The following is a 17,982-nucleotide window of genomic DNA, read 5'->3' on the forward strand; positions in this document are numbered from 1 at the left end:
TAACCGGGTGGGTGTACACCTACTGCGATATTGAAAGTAATATCATGCTCTCTCCCTTCCGTGGACATTAGGAACAGTATCACAGGTGGGTGTACACCCACTGCAGTATTAGGAGTAATATTAGTATGAATTATTATACCTTGATTATTTACATGAATATGAATTACCAATATTAATATTAAGAAATAATTGCTAATAAAAAGTTTTCAGATTATTAATATTAATATTATTAGGAGCTAATATTACTGTTTTCTAATGAATAAGATCAGTATCAGTTATTAATATCAGGTGTTATTAATAATTAATATTAATAATTTATTTTATCATTGGTAGAACTATGTAATAGTAATCATGATTATCAGTATTGACTTTAAAATATCAGTTATTAATATTGATATTATTAATATCAATCAATTATTGATATTATCAATCAGTAATTGATGTTATTAATATCAATAATTGATGTTATTAATATCAATCAATAAATGATGTTATTAATATCAATCAATAATTGATGTTATTAATATTAATTAATAATTGATGTTATTGCGATAAGTAATATTGAGACATTCCTCACAATATTGCAGAAAATGTACACCCCTCTGTGATGTTGTTCGGAATAGTCAGGGGTTAGACGATGGCATTACTCCAAATATCGCACTGGGTGTACATTCCTTCTGTGATCTTGTTGCTAATATCCAGGCTGGGAGAGGATGGTATTAATCCCAATAATCCAGAAGGTGTAGACCTCCCCTGTGATATTGTCCCTAATATCCAAAGGTGGAGAGGAAGATATATCACCCAATTTCGCAGGGGTTGGACACCACCCCTGTGATATTGTTTCTAATGTCCACGGGTAGAGAAAATGACATAACTCACAGTATGGCAGGGGGTGAACACTCCCTCCATGATATTGTTCCTAATACTCGGGGGGAAGAGTATGATATTACTCCCAATATCATAGGGGGTGTACTCCCAATATCCCAGGGGGTGTATAGTATCCCGACCGGTGATAGACTCCGCCACGATGCAGGGAGTAATATCACGCCCCTCTCCTTCCCTGGATATTACGATACACATCGCAGGGGGGCGGGCGACGCTCGTGACGCGGGGAGAAATATCAGCCCCTCCTGATATTACGAGCCACATGGCAGGGGATGGACACCCCCAGTGATGCGGGGAGTAATATCTACCCCCCCTTCCCCATGGATATTAGGAGCCACATCGAAGGCGCGTGGACACCCCCCGCTGATGCGCAGAGTAATATCAACCCCCGTCCCTCCCTGCATGTTAGCAGCCACTGTGGACACACAGTGTATTTACGATATTTCCAGTAAGATTATCTTTTCTATTGAACCTTATGAACAAGATCACAGGGGGGTGTACACATCCTGCGATATTGGGGGTAATATCATTCTCTCCTCCACAGCATACTGGGAACAATATCACAGGGGCGTGTATTCCCCCTTTCTTATTGGGAGTCATATCATACTTGCCTTCCATATATTAAGAACAATATCAAAGGGGGGGTGGACACTTTGACGATATTGGGAGTAACATCATTCTCTCTATCCCTGGATATTAGTAGCAATATCACAGGGGGATGTATATTTCTTGTGATATTGAGAGTAGTATTATTGTCTTCCCCGCTGGATATTAAAAACAATACCACATGGGGCGTCAAACCACCTGCCAAATTTGAGGGAATCTTATCCTATCCCCTGCACCCACCGCGCCCCGGATATTACAGACAATAACACAGGGGTAATGTACACCCACTGCTTTATTGGGAGAAGCATCATCCTCTCCTCCCTTGGATATTAGGAACAATATCATGGGGAGGGGATGTACTGCCTCTGCGATATTGGGAGGAAAATTATCCTCTCTTCCCCTGGATATTAGGAAGGGTATCAGAGGGGGAGAGTGTACATCCCCTGTGATATTCAATGTAATCTTATCCTCTCCCTCCCAGGGTATTAAGAAAAATATTACAGGAGGGTGTACATCCCCTGCAATACTGAGAGTCATATCATCCTCTTTCGCTCTGGATATTAGGAACAATATCACAGGGTTGTGTACTCCCCCTGTGATATTGGGAGTAATATCATTCTCTCTCCCTGTGGATATTAGGAAGAGTATTACAGGGCTCTGTACACCCCCTGCGCTATTGGGAGTAATATCATCCTCTCTCCCTCTGGATAGTAGGAAGAGTTTCATAGGGGTGTGTACACCCCCTGTGATAGTGGGAGTAATATCATCCTGTCGCCCTGAGGAGAGAAGCCACTTCGCTACTGTCTCCTGTCTCTGAAGAGGAGGAGGAAGTAAAAGTTGGAAAACAACAGGAATGAAGTCAGTGTCAAGACCAGCCGGTGGCACTGAGGAGCCGGCCTGAGGTGAAACGATTAACCCCCGTGACTCTAAGTACATGTGCTCTCAATCCATCAAGACCCTTTCACGTGGAACCCCTTAAAGCTGTAAGCCCTTAAACGGGCCAGGAACTCTGTCTTCCTTCGGGGAGCTCGGCTCTTAAGAAGCGAGTCTGCCGAAGCTCCCAGCGGAATAAAAAGAAACCCTTCCTTCTTTAATCTGCTGTCTGAGGGGTTTATGTCCGCCACTCGTCCATGCTCCATTTCTTTGTTCCCTGACCGGGAATCGAACGCGGGCAGCAGCGGTGAGAGCGCCGAATCCTAAGCACTAGACCACCAGGGGAACTGAGAACCTTGTGGGAAATAGATTGCCCACCATTAGAAGTGGGTCGGCCATCAGAAGGAAGCCTGGACAGGTCCCTTGTTTCTAAGGCGTGGCACAAGGTAACTGGTAAAGGATACCTAGACCAGTTCCCATACATAGACACTTGGTGACAGCTGGTGCTAGAACCCCCACAGTGGCTGAGGGCACGCAGCAGCAATACTAGTAGCAAAGGGGCAGATAGCTAAGGAAGGATCCCGCTCCACTCACCCAGGGAAGTCAACTCCTGAAGTTCTGTTTGACCCCACATCAGAAGATCCATTGCAGGAGATGGCACCAGAGATCCCAGTGGTGTCCTCCCCTTACCAGGGAAAGAGGCTCCCCACTCTTGAGCCCACAGTGCTTGCGCCTCCGCAAGACAAGCATATCCCTAGGCCACCCAGAGTAGACAAGAGAGGAAGACTATTCATATGATTAGTGGTCATTAACATATACTGTTTTGTGAGGTGTATGTTTCAATGTTTTGCTCATTTTTAATTTTTACCAGGTTGTCTATTTGTGATTACTTTGTAGATGGGTCTTTCTATATTCTGAAAACAAATCCTGGCTGGGTGCGGTGGCTCACGCCTGTAATCCCAGCACTTTGGGAGGCTGAGGTGGGCAGATCACCTGAGGTCGGGAGTTCGAGACCAGCCTGGCCAACATGGACAAACCCCGTCTCTGCTAAAAATACAAAAACTAGCTGGGAGTGGAGGCTGAATGTTTCACTCCGTTGCATGTTAATTGCTCTACATTTAATTAGCCGTCTGTGGTGAGAGGCGAGAGGCTAGCGCCTAGCTCAGCGCACAGTCCAGGGCGTTCGCCCCCGCAGGCCGCGGGGCAGGGTGGCTCGTTACTCCGTGGACACTGCAAGGCGCCCTGTTCGCGCTGCGTCCACGCAGTAGTTTCTTCCCATAATAAACCCCTTCTAGATAAAGTCAGGCTGGCGGTAGCGCCCTGGACCGTAGTTCAGGCTCCCGCGCTCCGCGGTGGGAACAGTTCAGGACTCCCCCAACTCCTGCCCCTCTCGCCCCCGACCCTTTCCACTCCGCCCGCCCACCATCTCGGAAGTCCCCTTGGGACAATGCGTCCCCTCCGCGTCCCCGACACCCGACTGGGACACGGCCGCGGGCTCCTTCGTCCCTCGCCGCCAGCCAGGGAGGCTCTGCATGCCCACCTCCACTTCACAGCCGAGGAAGCTGCGGCTCGCGGAGGTGCCTGGCACGCGGCGGGAAGCAGCGGAGCTCGCGCCCAGCAGTCAGCTCTGGTGACGCCGAGGACACCGCGTGGGCCGGGTTGTCAGGGCGCGGTGGCGAGAGGCGGGTAAATATTTGGGGCTGTAACCGGGGCTTCGGCGACTCCTCGTCACCGCGGTTCCAGGGCGGGCGCGTGGCGAGGGCGGTGCCTGGGGGCAGGGGCCTCCTCGGAGGGCGGCGGGGACAGACCCGTCGCCCCGGCTCCGCAGCCCCGCCCCGGCCCCGCCTCCGCTCCGGCCGCCGAAGGCTATAAGATCTAGGAGCCCGAGCCGGTGGTAGGGCGGGCGCGGACCGTGCTGGGAGCGGCACGGCTGGAGCGCAGCGCCGAAGGGACTGGCAGGGCGGAAGTGTGCGGGACAGCAAGCCCCCGAATAGCCCCGGCTGCCACCTCGCAGGACCCAAGGCCACGCGCACCGGGCCCAGCTGAGCCGCCTCATGAAGCCGCCCGCGGCGCAGGGCAGCCCCGCGGCCGCCGCGGCCGCAGGTGTGTGCGGGGTCCGGGGTCCCCTTAAAGTCTCGGCTCTGCAGATGGCGGGTGAGAAAGGAGGGGCCCCGTGTCGTCCCTTCACAACCCCCACCCTTCCATCCTCCCCGGCGGGAACCTGTCCCCGGTTTTCCCGCGCGGGCGGCTGCAGCCTCCTTCCCGGCCCGGGTTGGCCCCCATGTCCCACCTTCCCGCCACCACCAGCTCCGCGCGCGCCCGGGGTTGGGGGGAGCGGCGGGGACAGGTAACCGGCAGCGCCTGGGGAGGAGTCTGGCCGCGCCAAGTCGCTGGGTGACCCTGGGCCTGGCGAAGGCTCAGTTTTCTTGTCTGTAAAACGGCCTTGGTAATAGAACGCACTTCGGGGGTGGTGGAGAAGATTACAAGGTAACAGCGACTGCGTGGCTGTCACTTGGCAGAGGCGCCAAGTGTCAGTTATCTTCGGGAACCGTGGCGGCCCCTCCTGGCCCTGGGAGGTGGTCCCGCTGCCCCCCTGACTTCCGTGCACTGAGCCCGTGGCCCTGCCCGCAGCCCCGGCCCTGGACTCGGCGGCCGCGGAGGACCTGTCGGACGCGCTGTGCGAGTTTGACGCGGTGCTGGCCGACTTCGCGTCGCCCTTCCACGAGCGCCACTTCCACTACGAGGAGCACCTGGAGCGCATGAAGCGGCGCAGCAGCGCCAGCGTCAGCGACAGCAGCGGCTTCAGCGACTCGGAGAGTAAGTGCGGCCCCCGCTAGGATGGCGCCGGGATCTCCCAGCTCCCAGGACCTGCCCCGCGAAGGCTGCGGCCTCAGTTTTCTTATCAGTAAACTGAGGAATGGTTTCCTGAAGCTCAGCGCAGTAGGCCGAGTGGTGGCGGGGCCCCTGACGATAATCACGGGAAAGGTCGCTGGAGGGCAGGTTGGTTCACCTGCCGCCCACGGGTGTGTCACCAGGCAGGCGAGTTTAAGCAGCTTGTCCCGACTCAGCCAGACAGGACTCCCTGGACCTGCACCAGGCCTTTCCACAGTTTCTCTCCTCCTCTTCTCCTTTCCGTGCCTCTCCCCTCTCAGCTGTAGCTTTGCAGATGTGGAACAAGTGCCAGTGGAATGAGGGGGCACAGTGGGGACATGGGAGGGCGCAGAATGGAAATATTCATGAAACCAGGAAAGGTTTCATAAGCCCAAACTGCTGTTCTTGGGATTTATGAAATAACTGCTTGCATTGTCTTCTGGCCCTTAGCTCTCAGACTTGTTGCTCCATTGCATGCAGTTATGAAAATCTTTGGCACTGCTGAGTTCAAGTATTTTTCAGCCAGGTCCTCCACCAGGCTGGAGGGGGAGCCAGAGAGCACATGGGCATGAAGGTGGTTCCTGGTGACCTTTCTCACAATGGAGACTACCCCAGGGTCTCTTTGTCCTGAACAACTTTGTCAACAACAGCAACAACAACAAAAACAACAAAAGAGACAGCTTTTTCCAGGAACTCACATGTCCTGGGAGGATTGCAGGTACCTCAAACAGCAAATTAGGTGCCTTTTTAATATTACATGATTGTTGGTTTCAAATCCAGAATTGCTTATTGTTTTTCAAAGTGCAAAGTCAATTTTAAACTCTTCTGTGTTATTCTTCAGGCTTTAATCCTTAGATGGGTTACAGGCATGAATGTCACTCCTTTTGCTGCCCTTAACTCAGGACGTGAAAGTAATGGCCTTTCCGTGTGATTCTCTTATTTTGAAACCTGGAGCTGTTCCTTGTTCCTGGGCTAAGATTCAGGGCTAGACTTGAACATGAGCTGCCCTTCTGCAAAGGGATAAATGCGCTCACCACCCTGGTCAGGGTTTGACTCAGAAAGCTGAGTTCCAGCTTGTTTCCTTGGCAGCACTGCCAAAGAGTTAGACCAAGCTGCAGCTTTTGAGGTGAAAGGGGATGGAAGAAAGTACTGTTACTTTTCCACTTAGAATTTTTGGACTTTGTTCTTAATGAATAGGTTCATTTTCAATTTCAAAGCAAAGTGTTAACATTTTTGAAATTTGTCTCAATTCCTAAGGCCAAACTTAAATATGTCTCCTCCTACTGGGGCATGGAGCAAGTTATTCATCAAATACAGATTCTCCCATGGAAAAGAAAGCTAGGACAGTGTGTCACTGCTGCTCTGTGGCAAAGAACAGCTCCTTTCTAAGCAACAGCTTCACTCTACTAGAATAGGTCTGAGCGTGCCCATTCATGGCTGATTGCAACTTCCACTGGGTGGGATTTCAGATCTAGGATCTGTTTTCAGATGCCTTAAAGAGAAGACATAGAAACATATTCTTAACAGTTTCAGGGGAGATAGTTGGGATAGTTTGTAGTTTTGCTTAGGTTATATGTGTCTGTTTTCTGCTTTTGTTGTTAACGGACTAACCCTTAGTTTGGTGGTTAGAGAAGTGATGAGAAGAACATAAAGAAAGCTCAGATGACATTTGTCTTTGCTTTAAATGTGTAGTTTTTCTCTCACAAGGCTAGTCAGAAATATTGTTGGCAGAAGCTGTGTGTATCTAAATAGTAATTTCTTAAGGAAGCATAATATGTATATCTTAATTGCTGCCAAGAATTGAGTACAGACATTTGTTATCCTCGTTTGTCTGTTTAATGCTTTTCTATGGGAGAGAATGCTTAAGAGAGGTAGATACTACTGAAATTTAGCTCATCAAGAGGGAGACACACCAGGATAAGGATAATAACAGCAGCTCACTTTTAGCAAAAGCTTGTTATGATGATGATGATGATTTATTAGCTGGAATGGGAACCATGTCTTCACGAATAGACTGAAGTCCTTTTGAGCCCAGATCACATGCCTGTTTGTCAATGATGGCTGTTTATGAAGGTGTCTCTTTGAGGTGGTGGTCATCTGGCAGGGTCAGTAGAGCTTAGGTTGAGCCTTGTCAAGGCCCTGGGTGATGAGTGGGATTTAGTTTCTCTAGCTGTGAAATTGAAAGGATGCTATTTAATAGAGCTATTAGGGAGAAAATATTTGCTCTGTTGAATACTTTCAAAATATCATTACAATGTACATGCTGTGCTATACCATATAGATACATTGGAGCCAGTGTCTCGCATGAAAATATTTTGGATGAATATGTAAACCAATGTTACCTTTGTTTTTTGCTCTAGTTTTTACAGCTCTGTCTGAAGGTGCACCAACCTTACCAGGAAGATCAAACAGCAAGCCTGTTCTTTGAAGAATACTTCTTCATTATCATTAAAAAAAAATTTAGGTTGCTTGCACCCAAAGGCAAAAAATAGCCATTCCTCGTACTGAAAGAAACAAGTTACTCAGATAGGAAAGAAGAACAGATATTTAATAAGGAAATATTCCTTCCTGTTCCCACTTTCAGGGAAGCCTCTTAAGACATGAAGAGGATCAAAATAACAATTGCAGTATAACTTCACATGGTGGGGTGGGGGGTGTGGAATTCAAATGTAGTTGATCAAAATAGAGTTGTTACTTTCCTTTAGACTTGATTCCAACATGTAAAAAAATCAGGCACTTTAGTGGGAGTGATTTTAACTTCAGTAGTAAAAGGGCAATGCAATTAAGAGTTAGGGTAGTGTTTCTCAAACTTCATCCTCAGAGGTGCTTTAGAAATTGACTACCTTTGGTTTGAATTTATTTTTAGAAATACATCTTCTTTTCAGTATTTTTAAAACTGTAAAAGGTACACCATGATTTCTCAAATGTGTTAAATGAAATTTTAACTCATTATGTTTCAAGTTTTAACCAGTGTGTTGACTTTATAAGAAGTTTATAATATTAACTTAAACTTTAAAAGGTGGTATGCACTTATATCTTTAATGTATTGGGGTTTCACATAATTTTTCCTTTGAGGTGGGGAGTGTTTTGCTGCTCAATAGAAAAGGTCTGAAGTCTATTGTGTATGCTAGGGTTATTATGATATTGTAGGACCATTTAGGAAATGAGGAACTGGCTTCTTTAGCATCAGCAAGACTTAGAACACCTGCGTATCTTTGCCTAGGCTATTCTGGCCTGGCCCTGGGAGAGGGGACCTTGTGGGCCCTGGAGAACCAGCATGACAGATGGCTTATGTGGCTTAGAAGCCACTGAGGTAGAACCTGAACTTGTTCAAGCCATGAGAGAATAAGGCCAATGAGGAGCCTTCAGGGTTCCCTGGTACTGTGTTAGCAATTCTGCATGGGTGACGGGTCTTGTGATGCTTGGCAAGGCATATAGAGGGACAGTGCGATCCCAGAAAGGGAGCTGGGACAACAGTGGAGAAGTTGAGGAAAGATGCTCTTTCTTATTTTGCCCCCCTTTGGCGAGGCTATCAGAATTTAGATTTTCAGGAGGAGAAGTCAACCCACACCCCAGCCATTCCCTGTGGCAAAAGGGAGGTAGGTCCAAAGCTTTCTTTTTCTCAGTTAATTACTACAGTTTGCTTGCTTTAAACGTGTGGGATCATTCTATATTTACAGGAGCCTTGGGTAAGGTTTACTGTCTGTGGTTTTACTTCCCCCTGGAGCAGCACGTTGACATGCTAACCCTAAATTACCTTTCTCCCAACCCCCCAAGCTAAAAAAACACACCTACCTTTTAAACAAGCCTCTATTTTGCAGCAGTGTTTCTCAGACTCTGTTAGTTGTATATTTCATATGCTTTTCTTTCTTTTGATGGTGCCTTAGAAAACACGGTCCCAGAATTTGAGGTTCCTGACTTCAGTACACTAACTAGACTTGCCAGGGATGTTTCTAATGGGAATTTGAGATACATGTGAGATGGTGCTTTAGAGCTGATTGAAGCCGATATTGTAAGGCCCTCAAATATCCAGCCTTACCACCTGCCAGGGTTCCCCAGATTATCACTGTTCTAGGTCCCTCGAGCCCCTATTAATAGCAGCACCTGATACCCACGTGGGGCAATAATACATGAATATGTGATCAGCCAGCAACACATTGCTGTCATTTAATCAGACTAACTGGCTATTACTTTTGCAAGGAATAGAGTTCCAGGGGAGGGAAAAGAACAGGATGTCCGGCTTTGCCTACCTTGAAATCTGTCTTGCGTGAGATTTTGCCCATTGTATGTTCTTAATAAAACTCTGTGGAAAGAAATTTTATTGGTTAAGGGTAAAGAGAGGTCTAGAGCTTGGGGTACCTCTATGTTGAGAGTTTGTTCTTGGGAGGTTTGTTCTAGGATGCCACTGAAGAGAAAGTTCTCTTAAGAATGTTGCTGCTCTCTCTCAAGAAGAGGGAGAATCTTGATTCTGTTTATTCTCTGTGATTACCTTTTCTCTCTCAGGAGTGCTATTCTGCACTTTACTAGGAACTTTAGAGTTAAATCATTAAAACCACAGGCATTATACACAGAGCACCTAGGTTATTGTTCTTCTTCTAACAAGGAAGAAACAGAGTGACTCTACAGGGTCATGCAGTTTTCACGTGGCCTCTAGACACCCACTCGACAGTGACATAGATGCTAGATGCCCACTCGCCAGTGGTGTAGCTTTGGGGCCTTGAGGGCTCTCTTTTCATCTGTGCCATACACAACATGTAGATATCATCACAGGGTGCGCCTCAGCTGCAGCAGGTTTGGCTCAAGGATGCTGGCGGTCGGCTTCTTCTTGATGGTCGAAGGTTGAACATTTCAAAACTTGGAGTTGGGTCTGTCCCAGATTGTACACCTCATGGAAAGGGAGTGAAGTCATGGTGTGGCAACGAGCTGGGGCGTGAGCTAATGTGTATCTGTGTGTGTGTGTGTGTGTGTGTGGTGGGCAGGGCGGGGGCGGGCAGGAGGAAGTGAGTGTAGCTGTGCTGCCATGCCTCTGTTTGCGTGTGTTTCTATATAAATAGATATTGTAACTAGTATTTTTCCTCCTCTTCCTCCCTCACTGTGGGAGTGGCTGTCAGTTTGTCTGTATATTTTCTCAGTTTGGGAAAAATTCTCACGTCAAGAAGGCATTTAGCCTGTGAACCTAAAGGATCAGAGGACAGTCCTGGCAATATTCTGGATCTACGGCTCATTCTCTACAGATTCTCTCCAGGCCCCATGAGTTACGCTGAGTTTTTCCTGAATCTTTGCTGGATTCCTTTTTTCCCCTGCTAACATCCTCTTTTGTAATGGCCTTTCCATATCTAGATTGTTCCTTCTTCCAACATTCAATAGCGTTTGGCCTCCTTGCCTGTGAGGTGAACAAATTGTGGTGTCTTTCTCCCCTGCAGAGGAGTGTACGTGGATGGAAACTTGCTGGAGAGTAGGGGCAGAAGAGAGCTGAAGTTCAAAGTCAGGGTAGGGCCTGTGGTGCATGCCGGGTGGGTGGAGTGAGCAGTGGTGTGGAAAGTTGCTCTCCCAGGCCAGCTGCTTGTGGGAGATAGAGAGCGGAGGTGTGGTCCCTGCGATCTGGGCCAGCCAGCCTCAGGGCCCAGGGATGGGGGCAAAGCTCTCAGGTATCCTTCATAGCCACGGATAATGTGCCAAGGGCCTGGTATTTTCTGGCTCAGAGTCTAGGCATGAGGCCTGCCTCCTCAGGACCTTCTGTGGTTTTCTTGCCCCTAAATTTTGCCTTATCTTCTCCCCATGAGTTTCTCAGGCTGTATTTGTGGCGATTCTCCTGGTGACTGCATGGTGACAACAGTAAGGCTTCCTTGCAGGTCTGCAGTGGGTGTGGCCAGCTTCCTGTGTGTAGGGGAAAGGGCTTCCCTTGGGAGAATTGGAGAGCTCCTTTGGAGGTGGGCTTGGTTGAGGGAGCCAGCAGGAGGGCTTCCCGAGTAAGGTTCCACGGAGTCCAAGGGTCCTGAGAAGTAGTAGCAGGAGCACCACAAAAAAGTGTCCCGTGGTCAGGTACACCGGGGAAATGGGGCTGGTTTTGTTTAACCGTAAGTCTTTTCAGGATGTTGGAAGTGGGCATACCCACGGGAATGACCAAGGCTGTTTGGTGTTTCTCAGGTGTACCTGATCACACAGCCCTCGGAGGACCAGCACTCTGAGGAATGTATTTTTGGGGAAGTGTAGGTATCAGGTCCAGGGTTTTGGATCTCAGTCCATGTTCATCCTCAAAGCCCAGTGATGGTGGTCGTTTCAGGTGAGCTGGGCTGGACTTCTGAAGGAAGCAAAGATTGTGAGGGTTGCTCTCAAGGGTCTTCTGGGCATGTTTGGAAAAGTGGACAAGATGACGGTGTCAGCGAAAAAGAGCAGGGGGCAGGTGGGCCCCTGGGCAGGAGAGGGTGGGGGGAAAGGGAGCCAGAGTGAGGCACCTGAGAAGTTGTGGCAGCCTCTTAGGGACAAAGCTGAATTTCCCTGAGACTAGAAACCTTCTTCCGAAAACTCTGATACTTTTTGTACTGGGCCTATCTCTTGTCACTTAGGGAAATTCCTTTTCAGTTAATGGGACCAAAGAGAGATGTTTTTGCCTCCTCCTAAGCTGGAGATAATTGGCTTAAAGTGGAAGAATCCCGAGGAGGCGGGGACCTGGTAAGGCCCCCATCATTCAGCTGCCCTCTCACACCTGAAGAGCCACTTCTCTGCTCCAACTGTGGCTGGCTTTGTGTTTTGTTTTAACCAGGAAGGCTGTTCCCCGTGACCTCAGGGGCCACATCCTGCTTCTGCTGCCTGCCTTGCCTTTGCACCCTTTGAGTCAGTGCTGCTCAGCCAGCAGCCCCTTTCTGAGTCACAGCCACACAGCTGGGCCAACCGTGCGTTGGTTTCCTTCCCCTTAGCAGGACTTAGAGAATCTCAGAACTTTAGAGCTAGAAGTGCCTTTAAGGATTATTTAGTCCGCCTTCCCATTCTATTGATAAGTAAGCTAGGCCCAGAGATACCGTCTAGCTCAAAGGCACCCTAGTACTTAGTAGTTGACTGGATGGTCCCCTTGACTCCCAGTTCAGCCTTGAACTTCTGGGGCCTCATCTTGCTGTGGTTCAAGTCTTTGGAGGTATGAGAATAGAGGGAGCCATGATGTCACTCCAAGTGTCTAACAGATGAACTTCCAGGAGAAGATGTCTTTATCTTTGACCTTCTGGCTTATCTGAAGAGTACAGACTCTTAGGAAAACCTCTCTTAAGTAAAAGAGGGGATTATTAAATTATAGGACAGCAAGACAGCAAAGATCTCTCTTGAGCAGGGAAAGAGGCTTAAGTCATGGGATACTGGATGTTTGTATTTTAGGAGGCTCAGAGGGCAGAAGGGACATATTTCACTTGAGATGATTCCTTTTGCCTAAAATCCTTACCCCCACACTCCCACCATCAACCAAGCACTGGTCATGATGATCCTGTCACCCCCTTCCTGTATTGGGGAAGCAAGGGCCTTTGGTATACTTGATTTGACACACACACACTCACACACACACACTCTCTCACTTCTCACTCACACTCTCACACTCACATACTCTCACACACACTCATTTTCTCACACACACACTCCACACTCACACACACGCACACACTCTCACACACTTTCTCACACACACACTCATACACTCACACACTGACTTTCTCACACACACATATTCTCACACACACACCCACACTCACACACTCATGCACACACACACACTTTCACGCAAACACTCACACACACACTTTCTCTCTCACACACACACTCCCTCTCTCCCCTGTCTCGAATCATTTTGGGGGCATAAACATAAAACCTGGAAATCAACCTGTTTTCTAATCTTTTTTTTTGAGACAGAGTCTCACTCTGTCACCCAGGCTGGAGTGCAGTGGTGTGATCTTGGCTCACTGCAAACTCCACCTCCCAGATTCAAGCGAGTCTCCTGCCTCAGCCTCCCAAGTAGCTGGGGCTACAGACACACACCACTATGCCTGGCTAATTTTTGTATTTTTAGTAGAGATGGGGTTTCACCATGTTGGCCAGGCTGGTCTTGAACTCCTGATCTCTGGTGATCCACCTGCTTCAGCTTCCCAAAGTGCTGAGATTACAGCCGTGAGCCACCCCATGCCTGGCTGTTTTCTTTACTATAGATTTGCAGCTTTGGCTTATTTTGAAGACAAATTGTTGGTTATCAATAGACTATAAAGTGCTAAGTCTATAATCTCATGAGTACTATTTCCAATGAGTATATTTTCCTTCCTGAAAGGTGCAGATTCACTTTATAGGAACAGCTTCAGCTTCAGTGATGAAAAACTGAATTCTCCAACAGACTCTACCCCAGCTCTTCTCTCTGCCACTGTCACTCCTCAGAAAGGTAAGGTCATTAGTTGGAATTTGAGTTTTTTGCTTTTTTATTCCTCTCCCCTTCTCAATCCCTTCTCTGTCCCTTTTATCCCTAAACAATCTTTCTCAAATGTACAAAACAAATAGGTAAGACTAATGTCTTAATACTGTAGAGTATACAGTGGAATTTTTTATTTCTCAGGATTTTAATCAGTGTGAACATGAAATCAGATAATTTGGGGCAGAAAACCTGAAGTCACAGGGAGAAAGAAAATTTGGAGACTAGACTGTTCTCTCTCATGTGATGTAATCAAGACTGTGCAAATGACAGTGTTTCTTAGGAGTCTCCTCCCAGACTTGTTGGTTCTAGAATTTAAAACTCAGCAGTTTGCCTTTGCAGATAGTGGGATTCTTTTTATTGCATTAATTATTTAACCAATGCTTTCAGATGACCAATTTAGCAATTAAATGGGGTTGTCATTATTAGATAAGCTATGATCTAACATGATTTAAAATAGCAGCTCCAGCCTGTCTCTACTGTGGTATTAATAGACCTAAAATGTCTTTAAAGATGCATGAGCAGTTTCTTATTTTTTGGAACTGGTAAAATGTCTCCAGCTAGAGAGTTGAATGTTCTGTTACATTGGACAAGTGCCTTTTTTGAAAACAAAAGGAGCTTTTTTTCTTAAGAAAAGTTATACTTGCTGAAAATAGTTGCAGAATGCAATAAAAATGGAACATAGTTAAAAAGAAATGACAATTCCATCACTCTTTTCACTTTGGCAATAAGACCGGACTTCACTCTTTTTTCAAAAGAGGCATTTGAAAGTTCCCTTCTCAACATAGCAACGTTAGCACCCACTGGGAATTCTGCCACTATCCAGCCCTCAGTCTGTAATGAATCGGTTGAATTCAGAGACAGAGCAGTCTAAAAAGTGGCTTAAAATGTGCTCAGATTTGTTACCTGATCCTCAAGAGGTAGGAATTAAAGAGGGAAAAAAAGCCCCTAGTGGCAAATTGACTTAAAAAGCTAAGAACAATTAGCCATTTGTAGCCAGCAGGTGTTAATTAATAAAACTGTCCAGTACTGCATTTCAGGGAAGGCATGAATGATGTGATGAACTCTACAAAAATAAAGTCAGCTATATGAAAAAAATCTCTACATCTCAGGCTCTAGAGAGAACCAAATCAGAATGAGGACTCGTTTCCTTGTGTGGGCACCTGGAGGGGATGAGGCTGTCCTGGACCCAGAAGACTCATGGCACCTTCCCTGTACCATTTTGATAAGAAACAGTGAACTCTTCATTCATTTCATATTGGAGGAACTCTGAGGGCTGCAGCGTTGCCTTGGGGGGACAGCACAAGCAAGAATGCATCAGAAGGCTAGTGCCGCAGGAATGACACAATCTAGGTGTCTGCTCTGCACAGTGCTATGCTTACTGAATTTTTTGACTAATAACTCATATTCTACACAATACAAAAACCAGACTCCTTTTATCTTCCCTTCCTGCTCCTCACTCTCCTGCAAACATTTAAGACAGTGAAGGAAGATTCCTCTTCTAGGTGAGGGAGAAGTGGGGTGGGATGTTTGGAGAGGGTGGTGATGAACTAAAAAATAAAGAAACACTTAGGCTAGTCTTCAGAATCAGTTTCTGAGTTTACTGTATCAAAACACTGTAGCACACACTTAGGGTTGGCCCAGGACACTCTTCAATAAAAGTCTCTGAAGATAAGGAGGTAGATGTAAAATAGAAATAATCCATTCTATAACTCTGGAAGTTCCAACTTCCTGGAAAACTCAATATGGAGTCATCAGCTGTCTTTGTTATGGAAACTGAACTCTCTCTCTCTCTCTCTCTCCCTCTCCTGTTTCACAGCTAAATTAGGAGACACAAAAGAGCTAGAAGCCTTCATTGCTGATCTTGACAAAACTTTAGCAAGTAAGTACATGTCTGATATTAAAAACAAAAAAACAAAAAACTAACAGACACTTCTGATAAAGTGTTGTAATGTTAACCAGCTTGCCCTGGGGCAGAAAGTTTCATCCTAAGGCTTCTATAGGTTTAGAAACAGGACCCTAGGCCGGGGCAGTGGCTCACGCCTGTAATCCCAGCACTTTGGAAGGCTGAGGTGGGTGGATTACCTGAGGTCAGGAATTCAAGTCCAGCCTGGCCAACATGGTGAAACCCAATCTCTACTAAAAAATACAAAAATTAGCTGGGCATGGTGGCGCACACCTGTAGTCCCAGCTTCTTGGGAGGCTGAGGTAGGAGAATCACTTGAACCCGGGAGGCAGAGGTTGCAGTGAGCCGAGATTGCGCCACTGTACTCCAGCCTGGTGACAGATCAAGACTCCGTCAAAATAGTAATAATAATAATAATAAGAAGAAGAAGAAGAAGAAGAAACAGGACTCTAGTGGCTAGGAATGAAATTCTGGGATAAGCTTGTGTTAAAGTAGACCATGTGCGTTTCCAAACAGTGAGAACTGGTCACTAGCAAACAATGGCATTTTGTTTGAGAAATGGAGAGCGAGCAAGACTGGAGCATTACCATCATGATGGCCTGTCAGGCTTTTCAGAGAAGAAATGAACTGATTAACCACAAGTGCATTATTCCAACAAGCCAAAAGTCTTCCATCCCATGGGCCAGGGTAATTTTCCCAGGTTAGATCCAGGGTTTGGGTGAAATTTAACTTTAAGATGTGGGTGCCAAAAGAGAGAATTGGCTTGTGGGGCCTTTCACCAGAGACCCATGCCAGTGACTGAATGACCTGGATTAGGTATGCATACTTGCAAGCCTCTTATTTGGGAATTACACTAATGGTTACCTGTTTTGTGTGACCAAAAATGTTGAGAACTGAAGACATCAAATTATAACTGCAGTATAGGGGCCCAGAAGAAGGGACCCTCACAATCTATCTACACACTCTATTTCCAAAGGATAAGATTGCAAGAGCCAGGAGGACCAACTCCAGCTTCTGGGATGGAAGGTTCAGCAACTCTACTACGGGGGGTCCTGTTTAGTCACAGAGTGGGCTAGGAAAATTTTGTCCCAGCCCCTTAATTTTCCAGGGTAAGGGTTGATTTTCTGTGAGAAGTATTTAATGCTATTCTTTGCTAAAGAGCCAGGTAAACTCTGAAAAATTAAATCCAAAGCTGGTTATTTAAAAATAACTATGTTCTTAACACTCTTGCAGACAAACCTAAATATCAGATAGAAAGTCCTTGTATCATTTCTATTTGAAAATTGAAGATTTTATTGCCTCTTTTCTTGGGTACTGCACCATCTTACATCAGAAGACCAGGGCTTGTTTTGACAGGGATTATTATAATTGCAGCATAATTTGTATTAGACCCATGTAACAAGCCTGTCTACTTCATGGAAATTGCAGTGGGTTGCCCAGTCATTCCAGTTAATCAGACACTCATCGTGTGGGAAGCCCGGCATTGAGTTTGGTGCTTTGATGCACGTCTGAGACAGTGTGATGTGGTTAAGCATAGGAATTGTGAGCCTCTGAGTGGATAACCTTACCTATGTCTCATTTACAGGTATGTGAAACAAGAAGTTCTGGGTCCTTTCATCATAACGGAGAAGCTTCAGAAAGTTCCGAGGACCTGCTAAAATCAGCTACTAGAATCTGCTGCCAGAGGGGACAAAGACGTGCACTCAACCTTCTACCAGGCCACTCTCAGGCTCACCTTAAAATCAGCCCTTGATCCCATTTCTGGGCAATTTAGACAGTGAAACTGACTTTGTTTACCTGCTTGCAGCATATTAGAACAGACGATCCATGCTAATATCGTATTTTCTCTTAAAACATAGCTTTCCTGTAATTTAAAGTGCTTTTATGAAAATATTTGTAATTAATTATATATAGTTGGAAATAGCAGTAAGCTTTCCCATTATAATATATTTTTGTATACAAATAAAATTTGAACTGAAGTCTGCTTCCTTTTCTTTTTCTTTATTTTTAAAAATATATTTCCATTCGAATAATATTCTAGTGGGAGTAACATGCCTCTTGTTTCCTTAGCAAGGCCCCTGGGTGCTGTCTGATTGCACGAGACAAGAGGACAGTAAACTTAAAGTGTTCCTTTAGCTCATTCAGTGCTCTGGAAGGAAATGCTGGCAGACGGCTGCTGGGAAATTTTAATTTCAGGATTGTGATTTCATTGGAAGTTAGGTTTCTATTCTGTCTCTGCCCTCCTTCTCATATCTTGGCACCATTGCAGGTGGCATGGACTCTTTCTTTGAATTAAGGGAAGTACCAGTTCTTAGAATCCAGGACTTAAATACGAGGGAAAGTTGAGATAGCTGGAAGACTTGAAAATGATGGTGCTTTTCTAAGATCTGTGTGGAGGAAGATTGAT

At 46.3% G+C, this 17,982-nt stretch overlaps 1 protein-coding gene across 4 annotated transcripts; it reads left to right on the forward strand.

The window, feature by feature from the left end:
- Positions 1–4,132: 4,132 nt before the first annotated feature.
- Positions 4,133–17,554, forward strand: RGCC (regulator of cell cycle). Of its 4 annotated transcripts, none has more exons than XM_004054430.4 (5): positions 4,133–4,467; positions 4,996–5,181; positions 13,535–13,642; positions 15,489–15,551; positions 17,161–17,554. In XM_004054430.4, the coding sequence occupies exons 1-5, from the start codon at positions 4,419–4,421 to the stop codon at positions 17,166–17,168; spliced, it is 414 nt and encodes a 137-aa protein (XP_004054478.1). In that variant the 5' UTR covers positions 4,133–4,418; the 3' UTR covers positions 17,169–17,554. The 4 variants fall into 4 exon arrangements, 3 of the variants coding, with proteins under 3 accessions (XP_004054478.1, XP_063553350.1, XP_018895428.1); XR_008670947.2 differs by lacking the exon at positions 17,161–17,554 and adding an exon at positions 5,758–5,953 and having other exon boundaries at positions 4,152–4,518; positions 15,489–15,520; XM_019039883.3 differs by having other exon boundaries at positions 4,155–4,518.
- The last annotated feature ends 428 nt before the right edge of the window (positions 17,555–17,982 follow it).

This window comes from Gorilla gorilla, chromosome 14, assembly GCF_029281585.2.
Source record: "Gorilla gorilla gorilla isolate KB3781 chromosome 14, NHGRI_mGorGor1-v2.1_pri, whole genome shotgun sequence".
NCBI lineage: Eukaryota > Metazoa > Chordata > Mammalia > Primates > Hominidae > Gorilla > Gorilla gorilla.